The 18,895-nt window shown below is 46.0% G+C and overlaps 1 protein-coding gene and 10 non-coding genes across 11 annotated transcripts in view; 1 reads left to right on the top strand and 10 right to left on the bottom strand.

Annotated features, from left to right (window-relative positions):
- The first annotated feature begins 3,705 nt into the window (after nucleotides 1-3,705).
- LOC119375139 (xaa-Arg dipeptidase) overlaps nucleotides 3,706-18,895 on the top strand; it is a 66,979-nt gene continuing 51,789 nt past the window's right edge. The window contains exon 1 of the mRNA XM_037645366.2: nucleotides 3,706-3,980. Within this exon, the coding sequence (XP_037501294.1) occupies nucleotides 3,749-3,980 (232 nt within the window). The 5' untranslated portion in view covers nucleotides 3,706-3,748. The remainder of the gene's footprint in view (nucleotides 3,981-18,895) is intronic.
- Trnap-ugg (transfer RNA proline (anticodon UGG)) lies at nucleotides 8,026-8,097 on the bottom strand. The gene has a single exon. It is a non-coding gene; the product is annotated as a tRNA-Pro (tRNA).
- On the bottom strand, nucleotides 8,293-8,364 carry Trnap-ugg (transfer RNA proline (anticodon UGG)). Its single transcript has one exon. It is a non-coding gene; the product is annotated as a tRNA-Pro (tRNA).
- On the bottom strand, nucleotides 8,558-8,629 carry Trnap-ugg (transfer RNA proline (anticodon UGG)). Its single transcript has one exon. It is a non-coding gene; the product is annotated as a tRNA-Pro (tRNA).
- Trnap-ugg (transfer RNA proline (anticodon UGG)) lies at nucleotides 8,824-8,895 on the bottom strand. The gene has a single exon. It is a non-coding gene; the product is annotated as a tRNA-Pro (tRNA).
- Trnap-ugg (transfer RNA proline (anticodon UGG)) lies at nucleotides 9,090-9,161 on the bottom strand. The gene has a single exon. It is a non-coding gene; the product is annotated as a tRNA-Pro (tRNA).
- On the bottom strand, nucleotides 14,275-14,346 carry Trnap-ugg (transfer RNA proline (anticodon UGG)). The gene has a single exon. It is a non-coding gene; the product is annotated as a tRNA-Pro (tRNA).
- Trnap-ugg (transfer RNA proline (anticodon UGG)) lies at nucleotides 14,541-14,612 on the bottom strand. The gene has a single exon. It is a non-coding gene; the product is annotated as a tRNA-Pro (tRNA).
- On the bottom strand, nucleotides 14,807-14,878 carry Trnap-ugg (transfer RNA proline (anticodon UGG)). The gene has a single exon. It is a non-coding gene; the product is annotated as a tRNA-Pro (tRNA).
- Nucleotides 15,073-15,144, bottom strand: Trnap-ugg (transfer RNA proline (anticodon UGG)). Its single transcript has one exon. It is a non-coding gene; the product is annotated as a tRNA-Pro (tRNA).
- On the bottom strand, nucleotides 15,340-15,411 carry Trnap-ugg (transfer RNA proline (anticodon UGG)). The gene has a single exon. It is a non-coding gene; the product is annotated as a tRNA-Pro (tRNA).

Genomic DNA, 18,895 nt, shown 5'->3' on the forward strand with positions numbered 1-18,895 from the left:
ACGGCCACGGGAGCACAAAGCCGTAGGCGGCTAGACATAGATACGCTCAAAGTGGCAGAAGTTCGCTCAGAAATGCTTCGCATTTAAAAGAGAGACAGAATCACGCACACACTTGGGGGAGCACATAAAGCCTTCAGGCGGTCGCACGGATATGTTAACTTTAGGTATTTCAGTAGCGATTTGATAGCCTTCTGTGACTTCGAAGCATATGTGTATGGTCCTAGAATCGTGGTTGCACAAAAAGGTCTTGAGTCCTGTTGAGTGAGAAGCATCCGGTTCGGGCATCGCTGAGTGTCACGGCGAGCGCAGCTGTGCAAGACGTGTTCAGTTGTCTGTTCGGTTCCGCAGGAGACGCATGCAGAGGTGTCCGCCATTCCGATGCGAAACGAGTACGCCTTTGTGAATGCAACACCAATCCAAAGGCGGCATAATAGCGTTGCATCGGAGCGGGGAATTCGCGAGGGTAGCTGTAGCTTCAACGAAGGATCAAGTTGAAGTAAATGACACCTTTCGAAGCTAGGATACGACCAAAAAGTGTGTGCAGGGTTCCGAGCCAGTAAATAAAGTAAGTAAAATGTCTTTAAAAAAGATGATCCAAGAAGCTGAACGTACATTGCGAACTGCCACAAAACATTTGGTTTCGCGAGCTAATAACGACCATTTTGCGCACTACAGGAAGTCTTCGAGGCGCACGGGTGATTAGTGAAAATGTGGCGTGTGTTTTTAAAGCCCTAGGCAGTTTCTTTGTCAAGCAAGTTGCAAAAATTATTTATCAAAATTTGCAATTCCTTGTGAACGTTCCATGATTTCTGGCTTGCAGAAGTTCCTTTCACACAATTTCTCACAATCTCACTATTTATTATCGCGATAGCAATTATATAGACGCTTTCGGCGGGCTTTTGCCTTCGCCATTGCCGTCATGCTCCGTATAAAGTCACAATCAATAATATTGCCTCACGAATCTTATGGCCTACGCGCAAGAAAAAGCGTGCCAGCGATGGGGACGAGCGCGGTTGAAGCAGAACTGAAAAGAGCCGGCCTTCCCTGACGCACGAAGGGCACATGCGATAAGATCACTCGCGTGCGAGCCCTGGCGTCGATGGCACGTCAAGCATAGAGGAAACGCCCCGTCCGTCTTTCGGCACCGCTGGGGGGGGGGGGGGGGGCTGCGTCGCTCGAGCAGCAACTCCGAACATTGATCACAAGGGCGCGGTGGCCAGATCTATCTCGACAGACATCGCTAGACGGCTCATATACTTGGTGTGCTGTCACAGCTTTGTGTTCAGACGACAAACAGTACGAAAACCTTACTGAAATACAAAAAAAAGACGCGTGGCCATCAATCAAAAAAGCACCCGAGACAGAACAGCAAAGGGCGTCACTTTCTTTCGCTTTAACCAGCGTTTTGTAGGCGTACGTGAGATCGGATCCAAACGAGTTAGCTGCTAGCCTTACTTCGTATCATTCCAATTTGTTGCTGTTGCATTCATTGCCTCGCTCTTTCGGCGAACCTGTGATTTTTTATTGCATACATTTCATTTTGCAAGTTACGCACAAACTGTTAAGTTCTATAGGCACTGGCGTATACTGGGCCCGCTTAAAAAAGTAAATATGAGAAACTGCTATATGAAAATGCAAGGGAATCAATTACCGGAGTGGAAAAAAAGTGTTGACTAGAAAACACTGATAAATTGGCCACTGGAATGAGTCCATTCGCTTCAGACAAAGGGAACAAACAAAAAGTGAATACATAAATTTCGCAGTAAATACAAGAATGACTAATAAATAATTTTCTAACATTGATTAGCGAAGAAGGATACGTATGGTGTAAATGTTTTGTTAGTCTTTTCAATAGAAAGACAACAAAACGAAATAAAATACCTATATGTTCAAGAAGCAGACAGTTTTAGTTGCGAATAATACTTGTTCATTGCGACCGCAAAATTCTGCGAGTTCTTGATATAATGTAGAATGCCATTCCAGAGTTTTGCTCCAGCGTACCATAGCAGTCGTTTTTGCGGAATATTTAAGTTTTCTGAGGTTTGGTTCCTAATGTGCCGATGTGAGGAGCAAAGTAATGAAACATGGAATGCCTCGTTGTATTTTATGACGTTGTTAATACATGTGGCTAATCTTAATTCGCATACGAAATCAAAAGGTAAGATTTTTAACATAGAAAACGGGGGTTTGCTTGATTCATAATATCGCTAAAAATTATCGTGCGAATAGCTCGTTTTTGCAACCGTCTTTCTCGATCATGGTAGGTGTGATGTGTCGAGACCCAGGATTCCGCACAGTACAAGAGGTGTCAGTTCACTAGCCTAAAATAAAAAGTTCGTAGTATGAAAACATCAAAATACCCACGCGCTTGAACGAAGGCATAAGAACTTGAAGCTGATTTTCTGCACACAGAATCTAGTTGAAACTGCCGATTTCAACTTTTCCTTGAGCTTCTCTGGTATTTTAGTACTGGTGGTCGCGCAAAGCATGAATTTTAATAACAGTTACAGAATGACTGAAAGATGGGTAAGTTGATGCGAATTCTTCACTATATACAGGCTATTTTGTTGAATACTAACGAAGTGGTGGCTTACGACTGTTGTATATTGCAGAAATGCAAGAGAATATAAGGAAATCGTGGCATTCAGGAACAACAACAACAAAACCATCTTTGCAATACAATCGTGACTGTAGACTGCAAACCCCTTTCGAACAGTGCTGCGTGGTGGGGCGAAATGGATCCCATATTACGCGGGAAATAACTGAGGCAGCTGAGATAGCTAGATTAGGTGTAAATTGTGCAAGCGTGCTGTCTATTGCCTTGGCTGAAAAAAAAAAGGACATTCATTTTTTTGTCGCTTGCGAATTATCGACACATGCGATGTAGGCTCACTTATTCGATATCATTTTTCGTTATTTTTGTTGATGTTTAAATGTCAGGATTTTCTTATATTATCTTGTATTTCTGTAATGAACTTCAATTGTAAATCAGTGCTCATTTTGGTGTTTTTTGTAGTCTGTGTTTTTCGGCGTTGTTGTTAACATTTATTACATGCCACGGACTCATTCAGAGAATTGCTCCTCTGTAGAGCTCTTCTTTGTCTCTTGTGATGTTCGTGTTAGGTCGTCCAGCCCACTTAATAACTGTTATTCCTTTCATATGCATCAAATAACGTAAAGCCGAAGGGCTCTATACACTACACAGGCGCAAGTTTACGTAACTTGGTAGTCGCATTACGGTAATCCTGTAATAAGTGAAAGCAGAAAGCGGATAAGTGTGTGTAGGATTCGTTGTGCAAAAGCCTCGCGTCCCCACAACGCCAAGCGCGTTGTCAACGTCATCTAAAGCTTGTCTTTCGCCCAGATGGTGAAACATCTGCTTCAATCCTGTCATTGGGGTCACTAGGCAGGAGCGAAAGGCGAGAGTGAAATTGTAATGTTGCCGTGTTCTGCTCTTCACTGCGCTAGCACACCATTCTGGAACAAACGTGTTTCTAAAGCGTAGTCTCTCTGCTCGGGAATAAAAAGGTGCGTTGCAGGAGGAAAGCGCTTTGGCAGATTTACTCGGTGCATCGTTTTACGAAGCAACAGGAAATAGGAAATCATTTTAAACGGCGACCGCTTCCAACGCATCCACTAACGGTTCCTCGGGCGTGTACGTTTTCCCATAGGTGGCAGTGAATTCCGCAGTCCGAGCTCTTGCGCCAAAGTCTCTTTGCATATCTCTCTTAATAACTTTGACTAGGTTATGTCTACCGTGGATTTCGCGTCTCTTGTCGACGCTGTGATCGAACGCCATGGCGAAGACTTGTGGGAACTGAGCCGTTTCCTCTACGCAAACCCCGAGTTGGCCCTGGCTGAATTCAAGGCCCACGACAAACTATGCGCGTTTTTGAAAAGCCATGGCTTTGAGGTCCGCAGAAACCACTTGCTGGAGACTGCGTTCAGGGCTGAGTTTGACGCTCCCGGAGGAACTGATGGTAAGCATGCTCTTTATGACTGTGGTTTGCTCCTTCTCTTATCTGCTGGTGGACCAATTTTTCGAGTTAATACTTTTAGAATGAAGTCTGTCCGTAATATCAAGCCAGATGTATTGCATTTTTGGGGGAAACGCCAGAATTGTAGAGCTAAATGGCATGACAGGAAGTTTTATTTTGTCATGATCAGAAGTTTGCTTTCATTATGGTTAGGACTGATATGGTTAGGGCCAACAGGTATGAAATTACCTGTTACTTCACTTGTTCCCGCTGTTTTCTTTTTTTCTTTGGCTGCACATTTCCTGCTATGCTACACTCTTGTTTTTTATACATTTTAAATACGGTAGCACCTGTAAATGCGAAGGTTTTCACGTTCTTATCGGCAATTAAACGGACTTATTCCGCTACAAGTAACGACAAGAACCGCATGTGCTTAAGTGTTTTGGTTAGTTTTTCAGGCCCGAAGGCAACATCATAGTTACTACAATTTTCCGGGCTTTATGGTCATAACTAGCAAACCAAACATCACGGTGAGCATGATTTACAGTTGTGCCTGGAGCCACACTTCAATGTCCTTAGCTCCTGTAAGCTTCATTCCGCGCCACAATAATTGACTCACTAATGTGCGCTCATTGCAGATGTAAAAGGATAACCTGTATTCTGCCACTGTACCCGCATCGATGAACAATGCCATACAATCTGTTCTCTTTGAGCTGCCTGGACGATCGGCCTTGCGACGCAGTGGCCCTCAGAGTAATGTCTCTCATCGCAACAATACAAAAAGCTAAATGACATTTTTTGAAGGTATCTGAAGACTACAGACTTGAATGCCTGACAGGAGACATGCTGCGCATTTTCTCGAGGGCGCGAACGATCTTCAGTGATCCTTGAGCACTTTCATAATCGATATGCTATAACGCAACCGCATAACAGAACAGGAAGAGATGCATTTTCTGTAAACAGAAGTTTGCACTACATCCAAGGCATTCTGGTGGAATCTACACACAGCGAAACCTTCTTGGCATCTTTGTCTTTCACACAACGATGAGGTGCCCACGACGGTACGTTTGCACGTATTTCCAATGCATTTCAGCTCCACTATCTGGGACAACGAAGATTGTTGCATACAGGCGAGATACTTACATGCTCAATTCCCTGATCGCAGCAGCGCTCAAATGTCAGTGCTCGTTAGCCCTCGTAGCGCACTACTTCGCTGCAACGATCCTAGACGGGGCTGTCATCAGTATCAAGATAATGAAGAGCACAGTGCGAAGAACTATAGCTGGCGTTGGCAAGAAGTACGCGTGCGTTGGCTGTCCAATCGTAGAGTATCAAGCTGCTGTGTCGGAGGGGAAGTTCGTTCTTTACTTTTAAGTGTGCCCTATCGGGCAATTCAGTACCAGCAACAGGTGCCACGGTCAGGAAAATCTTTTCAAAGAAACCCCGATTATGATTATTTTCAAGTGTTGACAACGCAGCTTTTTGATGTAAAAGCAGAACAAAAGTAAACAAACGCTACACTTTAAAGGAACCCTGTAGCACTTTTTCAAGTAATCATAGAATGGCGTCATTAAAGGATTTTATTGCCTCACGAACCGAGTGCCCCAATTTTTTTTTTAGAATACGTCAAGTACGAGCGGAGTTACAGGGATCTGTCGCATTCTTCTGATAGAAAACTATCATCATCTGAACGGGTGCGTGCCAATGTGCGGCTACCTGAGAACTAGTGCAGAAAGAAAGAAAGAAAGAAAGAAAGAAAGAAAGAAAGAACGAAAGAAAGAAAGAAAGAAAGAAAGAAAGAAAGAAAGAAAGAAAGAAAAAGAAAGAAAGAAAGAAAGAAAGAAAGAAAGAAAGAAAGAAAGAAAGAAAGAAAGAAAGAAACAAATTCTTGCCGAAGAAAGATTCCTAACGAGGCGGGATTAGAACCCGCGTATTCTCGATCCGAAGGCGAGAGTGTGCCAATGTGCGGCTACCTGAGAACTAGTGCAGAAAGAAAGAAAGAAAGAAAGAAAGAAAGAAAGAAAGAAAGAAAGAAAGAAAGAAAGAAAGAAAGAAAGAAAGAAAGAAAGAAAGAAAGAAAGAAAGAAAGAAAGAAAGAAAGAAAGAAAGAAAGAAAGAAAGAAAGAAAGAAAGAAAGAGACAAATTCTTGCCGAAGAAAGATTCCTAACGAGGCGGGATTAGAACCCGCGTATTCTCGATCCGAAGGCGAGAGTCCTAACCACTCTTGGCAATTCCCTTTTAAATCGCTTGTACCACGCAGCGCAAAGACCGTCTGACCAAACAGATGCACAGATTCAAGTGGTCAATCGCATGCTGAACTTCCAAAACTGCTATGCATACTTGTAATATGTATTTTCTTCATTCTGTTCAGGCGTCTGTCCCAAGTACTCTCTTTTAAATCTTTTCAGGGACGCGAAACGTAAAAATATCCCATTTTGTTTCTTTTGCGTATCCGCCAATAGCACATGGTGGCTGGTGGAAACCTTCTGCGCCATTTCCACTGAGCTCGTTTGTCACGGGATGCGATGAAAGCCGTGGAAATGACCCATCGCATTAATATGCCAAGGAGCCCGTTAATATGCCGAACAAAAATGAATTTTAGTTATCTTTTTATGGGAGGGCGGGGAGGGATCACCTTAAAGGGGTCATGAAGTACCCCTTGGGCTTGTTGAAAAAACAGATCCTGCGGAAAGCTGGCACGGCTACGAACTGCTCAGCCAAATATTGCAGTCGTGCGCGCCGCGTAAAGGCTACAAGCGGAGCGCGAAGTTGCTGTTTTCTCAGGCGCCCTCTTTTCAAACAGAGGCCGGTTCTCACTCTCGTCGGTGGGCGGAGCGCCTGCCGGTTGACGTCGCGTATCTCCTTCTCCGCGTTGCAAAAGACATAGCATTCTCATTGGCTGGTAGCCGACATAAATCGAGAGCGGCGTTCAGATGAGATGCGCTTCTTGCCGCGGGGTGCCGCCACTTGTCGGCGCCGCACTCCTCAGTCTGTTAACTTTACACGGTAGCCACACTCGCGCACGCGAATCACAGCGGGAGAGCGATCGCGTTTCACGACGCGCGCTGACGTAATTTCTTTCCCCCGTGCCATCCCTCCCTGTGTAGCTTCTAGTGTGCTCGTCAGCATGAGAAAAGAGAGAAAGCGCTGAGAGCGTGCGCCAAACCCCCGTGACTCCGCTCGTTCTTGACGGATTCGAAAAATTTTTGCGGCAATTGATTCCGGAGGCAGTAAACTCCGATACTGAGGTCATTAGATCATTACTTGGAAAAGTGGTTCATGACCCCTTTAAGAGAATTCCGTTCCGAACAGAATAACAGATGGCTGCTCGACGACTGTACTGTCGTTGGGTGCTCACAGCTGGCGACGAGAGCGAAAATAAAAATAAAAAAGACATAAAAAATCACATTATTTCAGGACACTTCCTGTGGAGATGGAGACCGAAGGCAGCAACAGCCTGACGAGGCCCCTGCCCCTGTTCAGTTCAGACAGCATTCACAATAACGTATTGAATATCGTGCACATTATATGAACATTGCGGTTTGTGCTCAATGTACAGCAAAAAAAAGTGACTTCTGATAGATGAGGTAACAAATATTACATGCATTACATGTGCACATAGTTCACACAGGTACGCATTATACATGCATATTAAATATGCACTGAATAGTTTACACAGGATTCGTGTGCTAGATAAGCTTACTAGGCATTTTTATCTTGTTGCTGATATGCATAAAGTGGCAATTCCCCAATACAATGTGGGTACAAAACAGAAAAAAGAGGAGATAAGAATTGTCATGAATAGAAAAAAAAATAGCGCAAAACAATGTACAATACACATGCTGCGGTTACAAGAAGCATTCTGTACTTTTTTTTAGTTTACCAGGGCTATCTGTCCAGTTTATTGTGTCTTGCTCTTTAATAACTATCTGTATAGCTTGATATGATAACGAATGCTTCACATAATTTGTCATTGTCTTCGGAAGCCTCCCGATATGCTGCCATTTTTCATATATGCTGCGCATATATGAAAAAAGAAAAGATGACGGGCTCGTCCGGGATATGAACCCGGGACCTCTCGCACCCAAAGCGAGAATCATACCCCTAGACCAACGAGCCAACGACACGTGCGCAAGCTGGCGCGTGACCAGTATCGTAATATATTTGATGACTGAAACGGAAGACAAAAAATTGGGTAGCTAATCACAACTGCTCTGAGCCCAAAAGGCGAAGAAACAATAAAGCTACAACTTTTCCCCTTATTTGAATATACAATTTCAAGTCTACAGACAACGAAATAAAAAAAGAGATGACGGGCTCGTCCGGGATTTGAACCCGGGACCTCTCGCACCCAAAGCGAGAACCATACCCCTAGACCAACGAGCCAACGACACTTGCTGAAGCTGGCGCGTGACTAGTGTCGTAATATATTTGACGATTGAAACAGAAGACAAAAAAGGCGGTCTCTGATCAGAACTGGTCTGAGCCCAAAGACGAAGAAACAATAAAGATATAATTTTTCCCTTCATTGAATATACAATTTCAAGCCTAAAGACTACGAAAGAAAAAAAAAGGTGACGGGCTAGTCCGGGATTTGAACCCGGGACCTCTCGCACCCAAAGCGAGAATCATACCCCTAGACCAACGAGCCAACGACACTTGCTCAAGCTGGCGCGTGACTAGTGTCGTAATATATTTGACGATTGAAACAGAAGACAAAAAAGGCGGTCTCTGATCAGAACTGGTCTGAGCCCAAAGACGAAGAAACAATAAAGATATAATTTTTTCCCTTCATTGAATATACAATTTCAAGCCTAAAGACTACGAAAGAAAAAAAAAGGTGACGGGCTCGTCCGGGATTTGAACCCGGGACCTCTCGCACCCAAAGCGAGAATCATACCCCTAGACCAACGAGCCAACGACACTTGCTCAAGCTGGCGCGTGACTAGTGTCGTAATATATTTGACGATTGAAACAGAAGACAAATAAGGCGGTCTCTGATCAGAACTGGTCTGAGCCCAAAGACGAAGAAACAATAAAGATATAATTTTTTCCCTTCATTGAATATACAATTTCAAGCCTAAAGACTACGAAAGAAAAAAAAAGGTGACGGGCTCGTCCGGGATTTGAACCCGGGACCTCTCGCACCCAAAGCGAGAACCATACCCCTAGACCAACGAGCTTTTTTTTTTTCTTTATTCCCGACTTACACATTTGAAGTCACTGGTTACATACATAAAACGCGTCGGCCACGCTTTGGCCAACACGAGATTAAAATTGTTTCATGCAGATTAACTCGTCGAGCACAGAAATCCACACCGGTGTGTCAGGGAGCGTGCGAAGCACCTCTCTCAAACGCACCACGCTTTCAATAAAGTGATCACGAACAGGACGAACAACCTGGTGAACATGTTCAAATTCCGTTTTCGTTCTCCACAAGGCGTGGAGGCCCAGGAGCATAAATAAATCATAAGGAATGCCCTCTGATGCGTCTACCGGCAAGAAGCGTATTCCATACGGGCTCAGGGGCAACTCTTTCTTTAATGTGCGCTGTAGCACATCCCAGTAGAAAATAGGATCGCAACAGTCCAGGAAAACATGTTCTATTGTCTCTGGTTTTTTACATAAATAGCAATTGGTTGTCCAGGGTATGAAGAAGCCTTTATCGCTAAGCCAAGTTTTAACAGGAAGCGTGTTTGTGTGCAATTTAAAGAAAAAGGTTTTAACTGATGGTAGTACTGGCATTTTCTTTACTCTTTTTAAAACGTCCTGTCCTGGGCCTCCAAGGTGTGGAAAGCGGTACAAAGGCACTGGTAGAACGCTTTCAACAAGATCCATATACAATTTTTTCTTGTTAACGGTGCCCAGGTACTCATGAGTGAATCGAGCACTCAGCATCCTATACGAAGCAATCACCTCTCGCAGATACCCGATTACAGGCCCACATATGTTTTCACATGACGCCACAATAAATCCAGGTATGAGTCTCTGTAGCCTCAATTGCATGACAGTGCGGAGAAAAGGGTCATTTTGGTCACGTAGGAAAATGAAACGCGACACAAGCTGTCGCAGAAACAAATGAGCTAAACCGAGCCCACCAAGCTTGACTGGGCGAAACAAATTCATACGACTGGTCCGCTCCCAGGTGGATGCCCAAATGAACACGGCGAAAACCCGGTGAATTCTCTGAATATTCACTCGTGATGCGCATAGCACATTCATCACATACCAGAACTTTGAGATAAGAAACAGGTTACAGACAGTGGCCCGTGAAAATATTGACAGTTGCCTGCCTTGCCATGCTGTAGCCTTTTCTCTTGCACTTCGCACTTGGTCAGACCAGTACGCATCAGGGTCGCGGTAACTACCGAGTGGCACGCCGAGGTATTGCGTTGGAACTGCTGACCAGCGCAGTCGGGAGAAGTGCTCCGGCGTTGCGTCCCAGTCGCCATGCCAAAATCCATAACTCTTGTCCCAGTTGATCTGGGCACCAGTGCATTCGCAGAACCTTTCAACAGTGGTCGTGGTATACTTAATACTCTCCCTGTCTGAGCAGAAGACGGCGATATCATCTGCGTAGGCTAGTATTTTTACATGTGCCGTCTGTAGCCTAAATCCTGTAATAAGTTCGTTGTGAGTGATGGACAGACAGAGCGGTTCGAGGTACACTACAAACAACAAGGGCGACAAAGGGCATCCTTGCCTCACTGATGAGCGTACGCGCAGGCTGTCAGTTAGCTCGCCATTAACTATAATGCGTGTAGTGCAGTTACTATACGCCATCCTAACGCCCTCAAGTATGACATGGCCAACATTAGAATGTTCTAATATGCTGAAGAGGATGTGATGTGAGGCGCGGTCGAATGCTTTCGCTAGATCATACTGCATCATCGCCACGTGCTCACCCAGCGCGTCACAGCATTCGAGCACACTTCGTGCAACGTGTACGTTCGTCGCGATACTGCGACCTTTGATCCCGCATGTCTGGTGGGAACCCACCAACGTCGTTATAACCCCTTGGAGCCTTTTTGCTAGTACCTTCATAAATATTTTGTAGTCGACATTTGTGAGACTAATTGGACGGTAAGATGCTGCAGACTGAAGTTTTGCTGGGTCATCACTTTTTGGGATGAGCACAACGTGCGACGTTGTGAACGATAATGGTACTCTTTTCAAGTCATATGCTTCGACGAAAACTCTCAGCAGCATCTGAGCGACCATGCTCTTAAAAGTTTTATAAAAAGCTGCACCGAGGCCATCGGGCCCAGGTGCTTTCCCCAGAGTCAACTCGTCGATAGCGTCTTCGATTTCACGTATAGTGATCGGCCATTCGAGGCGTGCCTTAACGTCATCGTCCAGCTTCGGCATAAATCGAAGGAATTCCTCCTGGAAGCCATCTAAGGGGTCTGGTTGGTGGCCTAGAAGGTTGTTAAAATGCTCGGCTATCACGCGCTTGATGACCCTGCTATCAGACGTGATTTCGTCGCCGTTAGCTATCTGACGGATTTCTTTCTGGCACGCGTATCTTTTTTCGTCAGATAAGGCCCGTTTCGTTGGCCTTTCCCCAACCCATAGTTTATCGGCTCTCGCACGTATGATCGCTGCTTTATATTTTGCAACGTCGATTTCCTCCAGCTGACATTTAACGTCTCTTAATTCCTTGCTAAAAGTACCGGGCTGGTTGTTTTCCATACTACTAAAAAATTCGAGCTGCTCTCGTAGCATTCGCTCAGTTTGGTTCTGTTCATACTTCAGGATGCTACTTCTCTCCATAGCCGTTATTTTAACTCCCTGTTTAAATTCTTCCCATTCAGCTGCCAAACTGGTTGACGGCGTATCGAGTAGCTTCTCCAATTTTTCTGCTACTAAGCTTACGAAATGCTCGTCATCGAGTAGCTTAACATTAAACTTCCACAGGTTCCAATTTAAGCGGCTTTTAACCTGCCTTTTTCCTAACCCGGCCATAACTAAACAGTGGTCGCTGAAAGAAACAGGTTTGACATCGTACGCTGTGCACAAAGGTAGAAGTTCTGCTGATACATAAATTCTGTCCAGCCTGGCGTGGCTGTCACGTTGGAAATGAGTGTACGTTGGGCGAATGCCATTGGAATAAACACTGCCAACGTCTTCTAAGCCATTGTCGTGCACTATTTCGGATAGCAACTCGGCACTCTTATCGCTAACTCGAGATTTCCTAGAGCGATCTTCGGCCGCACAGACACAGTTGAAGTCACCTAAGAGCAATACCATTTTCTCGCAGTTTAAGTGCGTTTTGAAGCATTCGAAAAATAATTTGCGCTCTGTTTCCACGTTTGGTGCATACGCGCAGACCGCGCGGTAACACAAACCGGAAAAGCTGAAATCTACGACCAAGAGGCGTCCACTCTCGCACGATACAACTGTTTGTACACATATGCCTAAGTTGCTACGTACGAAAAGGGCGCAACCGCCCGAACTTCCAACCGCGTGGCAAACACATACGTCAAAGTGAGGGCGAAAAACAGACGCCATCCGGTCTGTCGCTTCCTGGCTCTCTATTTTCGTTTCCTGGACTGCAACTAAGTGCAAGTCGTGATCAAGTAGTAGGCGGCTCACTTGACACTGTCGCCTTCTAGCGCCAAGCCCTCGAACGTTTAGGGTTGCCACCCGTAGCCCAGTTTCAAAATTCATAGCCATATCGGTGAAACATTAAGGTCAAACATGGCCAGGAAACAAAGTAATAGAAAGCCTCTTTGAATGCGACACGCTTGGCAAAAACAGCGCTTTGGCTTCGCCATGGTACACATATATAGGAAAACACCACCAGCCCCCCTCCCGCTCCCAATCCCTTCCCCGTTAGCCGCTGCCACTACGGAGGCGGGTTTGCCGCCGACCGTCGTGGTTCACTCGGAATGTTCGGCCGTGGTTTGAAAGGAAAGCGTCTCACACCTGGCGCTTTAGTCGGTGGCTCGTCCCCACCGCCATCGTCCAGCTGCGGCTCGCTGCTCGTGGTCTGCTCATGCGGCCGTTTCCCGGCCGCCGCGCTAGGTGATCCTTGGGTAGTGTCCATGCACTCATCAGCGGGTTGACTGACACTCGCCTGAGGCACAGGTTCTGATGTGCTAGCCTTCCTCGCCGACGTGGCCACGGCGGCTCGGGCAGGCGCACCTTCGGGTTCCCTTACAGAGGCCGCGAGAGGTTGCTTCTCAGGTTGACCCGGCGGTGGAGAAGACGACGTTGACGGTGCACCCTCACGGGCGCTTGTCGGAGACGCCGCTTCCTCCGAGTCCGCCTCATCGATCAGAAGGTCGGCTGACTCCTCGCTGCTCCCTGGTGCTGTCACGCTGGCGTACGTTCGCTGACACTGGCGGTCTTCGTGACCGAAACGCCGGCAAACCCCACACCTTGGTATGCGGCACTCACGGCGGATATGGCCCGTGCCACGACAGCGAAGGCAGAGCGGAGCCCTTCCCGGCACAACGACAAGTGCGAGTTCGCCAGAGACACTTAGCTGGTGTGGAAGGTCATCAATTTTGACCCCGGCGTTCATCTTGAGGGTCACGACTCTAGTTGTGGATACCTTGTCCGCTACTCCCTCGGCACGCCACCGCTCCCTGACGACGTCGGTGACCTTGCCGAAGGGCGCGAGGGCAAGTCGTAAGTCCTCGTCAGGCACGCTGTGAAGGAGCCAGTGTACCTTCATTCGAATATCCCTGTTAGCCGGGTCGATGACAATGCAGCGCTTGCCTTTAACTTGCAGCTCACCAGTGTTGACCAACATCTTCGTTGACTCCGCATCCTTCAGGGTGACGGCCCACACGTGGCTCATGCGATACGCCCCCAAGGCGATAACCTCGGGAAGTATCGACCGCTGAGCCAGGGCGTCACGAAAGTCTTCAACCTTGTAGGGGCGAGCGCTTACGTCCGCGTGCAAAAAAACTGTATTTAAAACCAAGCGACCTGTAGGCAAACTAGGCAGAACAACCTGGTACTCATTATCCGTTTCCGAAAACCTGTTTCCGCGGCCAGGCGTGGCCGCTATCGCCGCTCCGTCGGAGCACATGATAACACGTCCGTACGCTGTCGCGGCCGGAAGTGGAATCCTCCCCTAGACCAACGAGCCAACGACACTTGCTGAAGCTGGCGCGTGACTAGTGTCGTAATATATTTGACGATTGAAACAGAAGACAAAAAAGGCGGTCTCTGATCAGAACTGGTCTGAGCCCAAAGACGAAGAAACAATAAAGATATAATTTTTTCCCTTCATTGAATGTACAATTTCAAGCCTAAAGACTACGAAAGAAAAAAAAAGGTGACGGGCTCGTCCGGGATTTGAACCCGGGACCTCTCGCACCCAAAGCGAGAATCATACCCCTAGACCAACGAGCCAACGACATTTGCTCAAGCTGGCGCGTGACTAGTGTCGTAATATATTTGACGATTGAAACAGAAGACAAAAAAGGCGGTCTCTGATCAGAACTGGTCTGAGCCCAAAGACGAAGAAACAATAAAGATATAATTTTTTCCCTTCATTGAATATACAATTTCAAGCCTAAAGACTACGAAAGAAAAAAAAAGGTGACGGGCTCGTCCGGGATTTGAACCCGGGACCTCTCGCACCCAAAGCGAGAATCATACCCCTAGACCAACGAGCCAACGACACTTGCTCAAGCTGGCGCGTGACTAGTGTCGTAATATATTTGACGATTGAAACAGAAGACAAAAAAGCCGGTCTCTGATCAGAACTGGTCTGAGCCCAAAGACGAAGAAACAATAAAGATATAATTTTTTCCCTTCATTGAATATACAATTTCAAGCCTAAAGACTACGAAAGAAAAAAAAAGGTGACGGGCTCGTCCGGGATTTGAACCCGGGACCTCTCGCACCCAAAGCGAGAACCATACCCCTAGACCAACGAGCCAACGACACTTGCTGAAGCTGGCGCGTGACTAGTGTCGTAATATATTTGACGATTGAAACAGAAGACAAAAAAGCCGGTCTCTGATCAGAACTGGTCTGAGCCCAAAGACGAAGAAACAATAAAGATATAATTTTTTCCCTTCATTGAATATACAATTTCAAGCCTAAAGACTACGAAAGAAAAAAAAAGGTGACGGGCTCGTCCGGGATTTGAACCCGGGCCCTCTCGCACCCAAAGCGAGAACCATACCCCTAGACCAACCAGCCAACGACACTTGCTGAAGCTGGCGCGTGACTAGTGTCGTAATATATTTGACGATTGAAACAGAAGACAAAAAAGCCGGTCTCTGATCAGAACTGGTCTGAGCCCAAAGACGAAGAAACAATAAAGCTATAATTTTTTCCCTTCATTGAATATACAATTTCAAGCCTAAAGACTACGAAAGAAAAAAGAAAGGTGACGGGCTCGTCCGGGATTTGAACCCGGGACCTCTCGCACCCAAAGCGAGAACCATACCCCTAGACCAACGAGCCAACGACACTTGCTGAAGCTGGCGCGTGACTAGTGTCGTAATATATTTGACGATTGAAACAGAAGACAAAAAAGCCGGTCTCTGATCAGAACTGGTCTGAGCCCAAAGACGAAGAAACAATAAAGCTATAATTTTTTCCCTTCATTGAATATACAATTTCAAGCCTAAAGACTACGAAAGAAAAAAAAAGGTGACGGGCTCGTCCGGGATTTGAACCAGGGACCTCTGGCACCCAAAACGAGAATCATACCCCTAGACCAACGAGCCTTTTTTTAACCTGTTCATAGCGATACAGACATTAGACAGCACATAAACTATCGGCCCCGGCCGAAACATCAAAATGTGCAATCCGCGATTGTATCTTGTTGAAGAATTAAGTTAATAATATTTCGTGGTAGCCATTTCTTTAAAGGCAGGTAACCACTCTGGTGGTGCACTGAGATTAGTACACTTCTCGAATAAACAGAACATTTTCTTTAAAGTATTCACTAGCAGGCCTTATATCTACATCTTCATTTCACACAGCCATTCGTGTTTTCCACATGCTGTGCATACAAAGTAGCATCACCATGTCGTAGGGTAATCCTCCTGTTTCTTCAAACGGTAAAAACCGGATACCGAATGATGTTAATGGGAATTCTTTTTCAAGTGTCCTCTGTAGAATATCCCAAAGGAAGACGGAGTCCCATAAATCCAAGAAAATATGCTCAATGGTTTCAGGTTTCTTGCAAATGTAGCAGTTAACACCCCAAGGTAGAAATATTCCTTTCTCTTTTAGCCACAGTTTGACAGGAAGCGTGCCCGTATGCAGCATGAAGAAAAACGTTTTTGTGGTAGCCCTCACTGGCATTCTTCTAACCCGTTTTAAAACATTCTTTTTCATTCCCGAGTACATATATCGCCCGGTATCTTGGAACAGAACACATAACATCCACCAAATCTCTGTACAATCGCTTTTTTGTGACAGAGCCTAAATATTCTAAAGAAACGTGCACTCTCAGGAACCGATAAGAACTTATTATCTCATGCCAAAACCCTTTCACGGACACTTTTGGTGCTGCGCTTGACGTAACTATAAAATCTGGCATTGCGTCACCCAGTCGCGTCTGGATGACACATCGCAAGAAACCATTACTTTCACCACGCAGGAACATGAATATAGCCACTATCTGCTTGAGAGACAAGTTTTGTAATCCAAGTCCACCTTTTTTCACCCAATGAAACAAATTCAAACGACTTGTACGCTCCCATTTAGATCCCCACACGAAAACAGCAAAAATTCTCTGCACTCTTAAAATGGAGTGACCCTCTCTCCTTTAAGGGAGAAACGGCGATGTCCCCAATGTTCGTCTTCAAATGGAGAAACCGTTCCACCCTTTTCAATGGAGAAACCGTCAAAATCAAGATGGCTGACGCCAAGCCAGTGAAGCGAGCAATAGATTTAGGCCTAGCGAGCGCATCGATTCTATACTGATAAAGCGTATGCGGCACTGGCAGTCACAAAAAACGGTCCCGCTGAGCTTAATATCGAACGCTATGACAATAAAGTCAAGCAGACAAACCTGTAGTGATGAAAGCCTCGCGAAACGGAACGACGGAACTCGTACGTTTCGCTCGGCCAGCGAGACGGCGTTCACTTTAAAAGAGACGGATACTGCAAAGGGGCTCTCACCCGGAGACTGTACGTTAGGCTTGCTGTCTTTATTTGTCGAAGCGTCACACGGTGTAGCGACGTTATCCACGCGTTTGTGCCTCCAAAATGTACATTCTGTCGCATCAAAACAATCCCGGCGCAGCAGAGCATAGTTTCGATAGATAGATGTTCAACTTCATATAAGTAGGTGGCAGGGGCGTAGCCAAGGGGGGGGGGGTTGGGGGGGTGCAAACCCCCCCCGAAATTTTTCAGTTTTGCTTGCGTATATAGGCAGGCACACATACAAACGCACGCACGAACATACATAAACTATGGTTGAACCCCCTCCCCCCGAAAAAAATTTCTGGCTACGCCCCTGGTAGGTGGAGCTATGAGAGCGCCGCGGCCGCGAAGTAGGTGGTAGCTGGCGCCACCTAGAGGGATTAAACAATACTAAAAAAAAGTTGTTTCGGACTGAGGCGGCGTACGTTGATACTGCACACGGCATTTCGGCGAGGTAGGCCCATTCATGGATTACTCAAGGACACCGGAAAGTTGATACAGCTTTTATTAATACGCACACGTTCACTAGGCAGACGCATAGCACACACAATGAATTCAATACATACACAATTCATTCGCATGCATAAAACCTATAACATGAACAATTCACTACAGACGCATACGTACAGACGTTTACACATACCCCTCTAAGAAGCGCTGGCCCTTATATAGTCACTGAATTACATGGACCATGGTGGCACAAAGATGCGTCATTTTTCTTCAACTCTTTACGATTTCATGGCTGCGTCACAATATACGCCGACATTATTAAATAGTAGCTATGGCTTAGCCAAGCGCACCAGTTAATCTAAAACCGCATGATAATGAACAATATAATTACAAAGAGCTGATTAATGTAGTGCGAAAACGACCATATTGAGAACCGTTCATACCATTCCGACGACATTTTGAAGTAGCGCCATCTTCCGACAGCGGCCACAGATGAAATTTCTCTCTCTGATTTCTTTATTTTCAATAGTTACTGTGTGAGGGCGCAACATCGGCAACATAGTTCAGATTCCGTCGCCTTCGTCGCGTCGACTTCGTTGAGTGGTTTGGCGTTAACATCTGTTCACATTCTGTTCATGCGTTGACCACAAGTATGACGATGGGCCATGGATTCTTTCAACTGCTAGCCCTTCAGTGACAATGCTTCTGGTGCGGTACGGCCGTCTCATTTGTGTATACGTACGTTACAACGCGGGTCGTGCGAAGAAACAAGACAAGATGGCCTCGCACCGGACGGTGGTCTTTCGAGAGCGATGTCAGTGGCTCTTGGCGTCGCGGCAGCTCGATTACTTGAGTAGAGAAACTGGCGCTACACCGCGCGAATTATGGAAAAGAACGCTACCCACACTACGTGTTCTGTAATATTTCAGTACGCTGTACCTACATGCTGCTCTGCTACTGTTACGTCACGGTATTCGCCTGGCGTGTGAAATTGTGGTCATTGTGCGACAACTGTGTATAGTTGTCGTTGTGGCGGTGGTTTGTCTTGCGTTAGATTTGGAATACTCTTTTCACAAAGGTGAGTGAGAGTGTTAGTGATTACCCACTGTGCACAGCTGTCATTAGAAGCGCATTTTGTGTTGAGTTTCGCACGCCAAAGCAAAATCCTGAGAACGAGAGATACATACTGCACGCGTGCATAAGTCGGTCCTAATTCTCAGTGATGGCATGCGTATTCCAAAACGTATGTGATTGAGAATTTTGGCTTAATTGACAAAAGTCATTGACTTATTTTTCAGATATGTGCAATTATGATGCAGGTTAACGTTAAAATGCGGCC

The sequence above is a fragment of the Rhipicephalus sanguineus genome, chromosome 1 (assembly GCF_013339695.2).
Source record: "Rhipicephalus sanguineus isolate Rsan-2018 chromosome 1, BIME_Rsan_1.4, whole genome shotgun sequence".
NCBI lineage: Eukaryota > Metazoa > Arthropoda > Arachnida > Ixodida > Ixodidae > Rhipicephalus > Rhipicephalus sanguineus.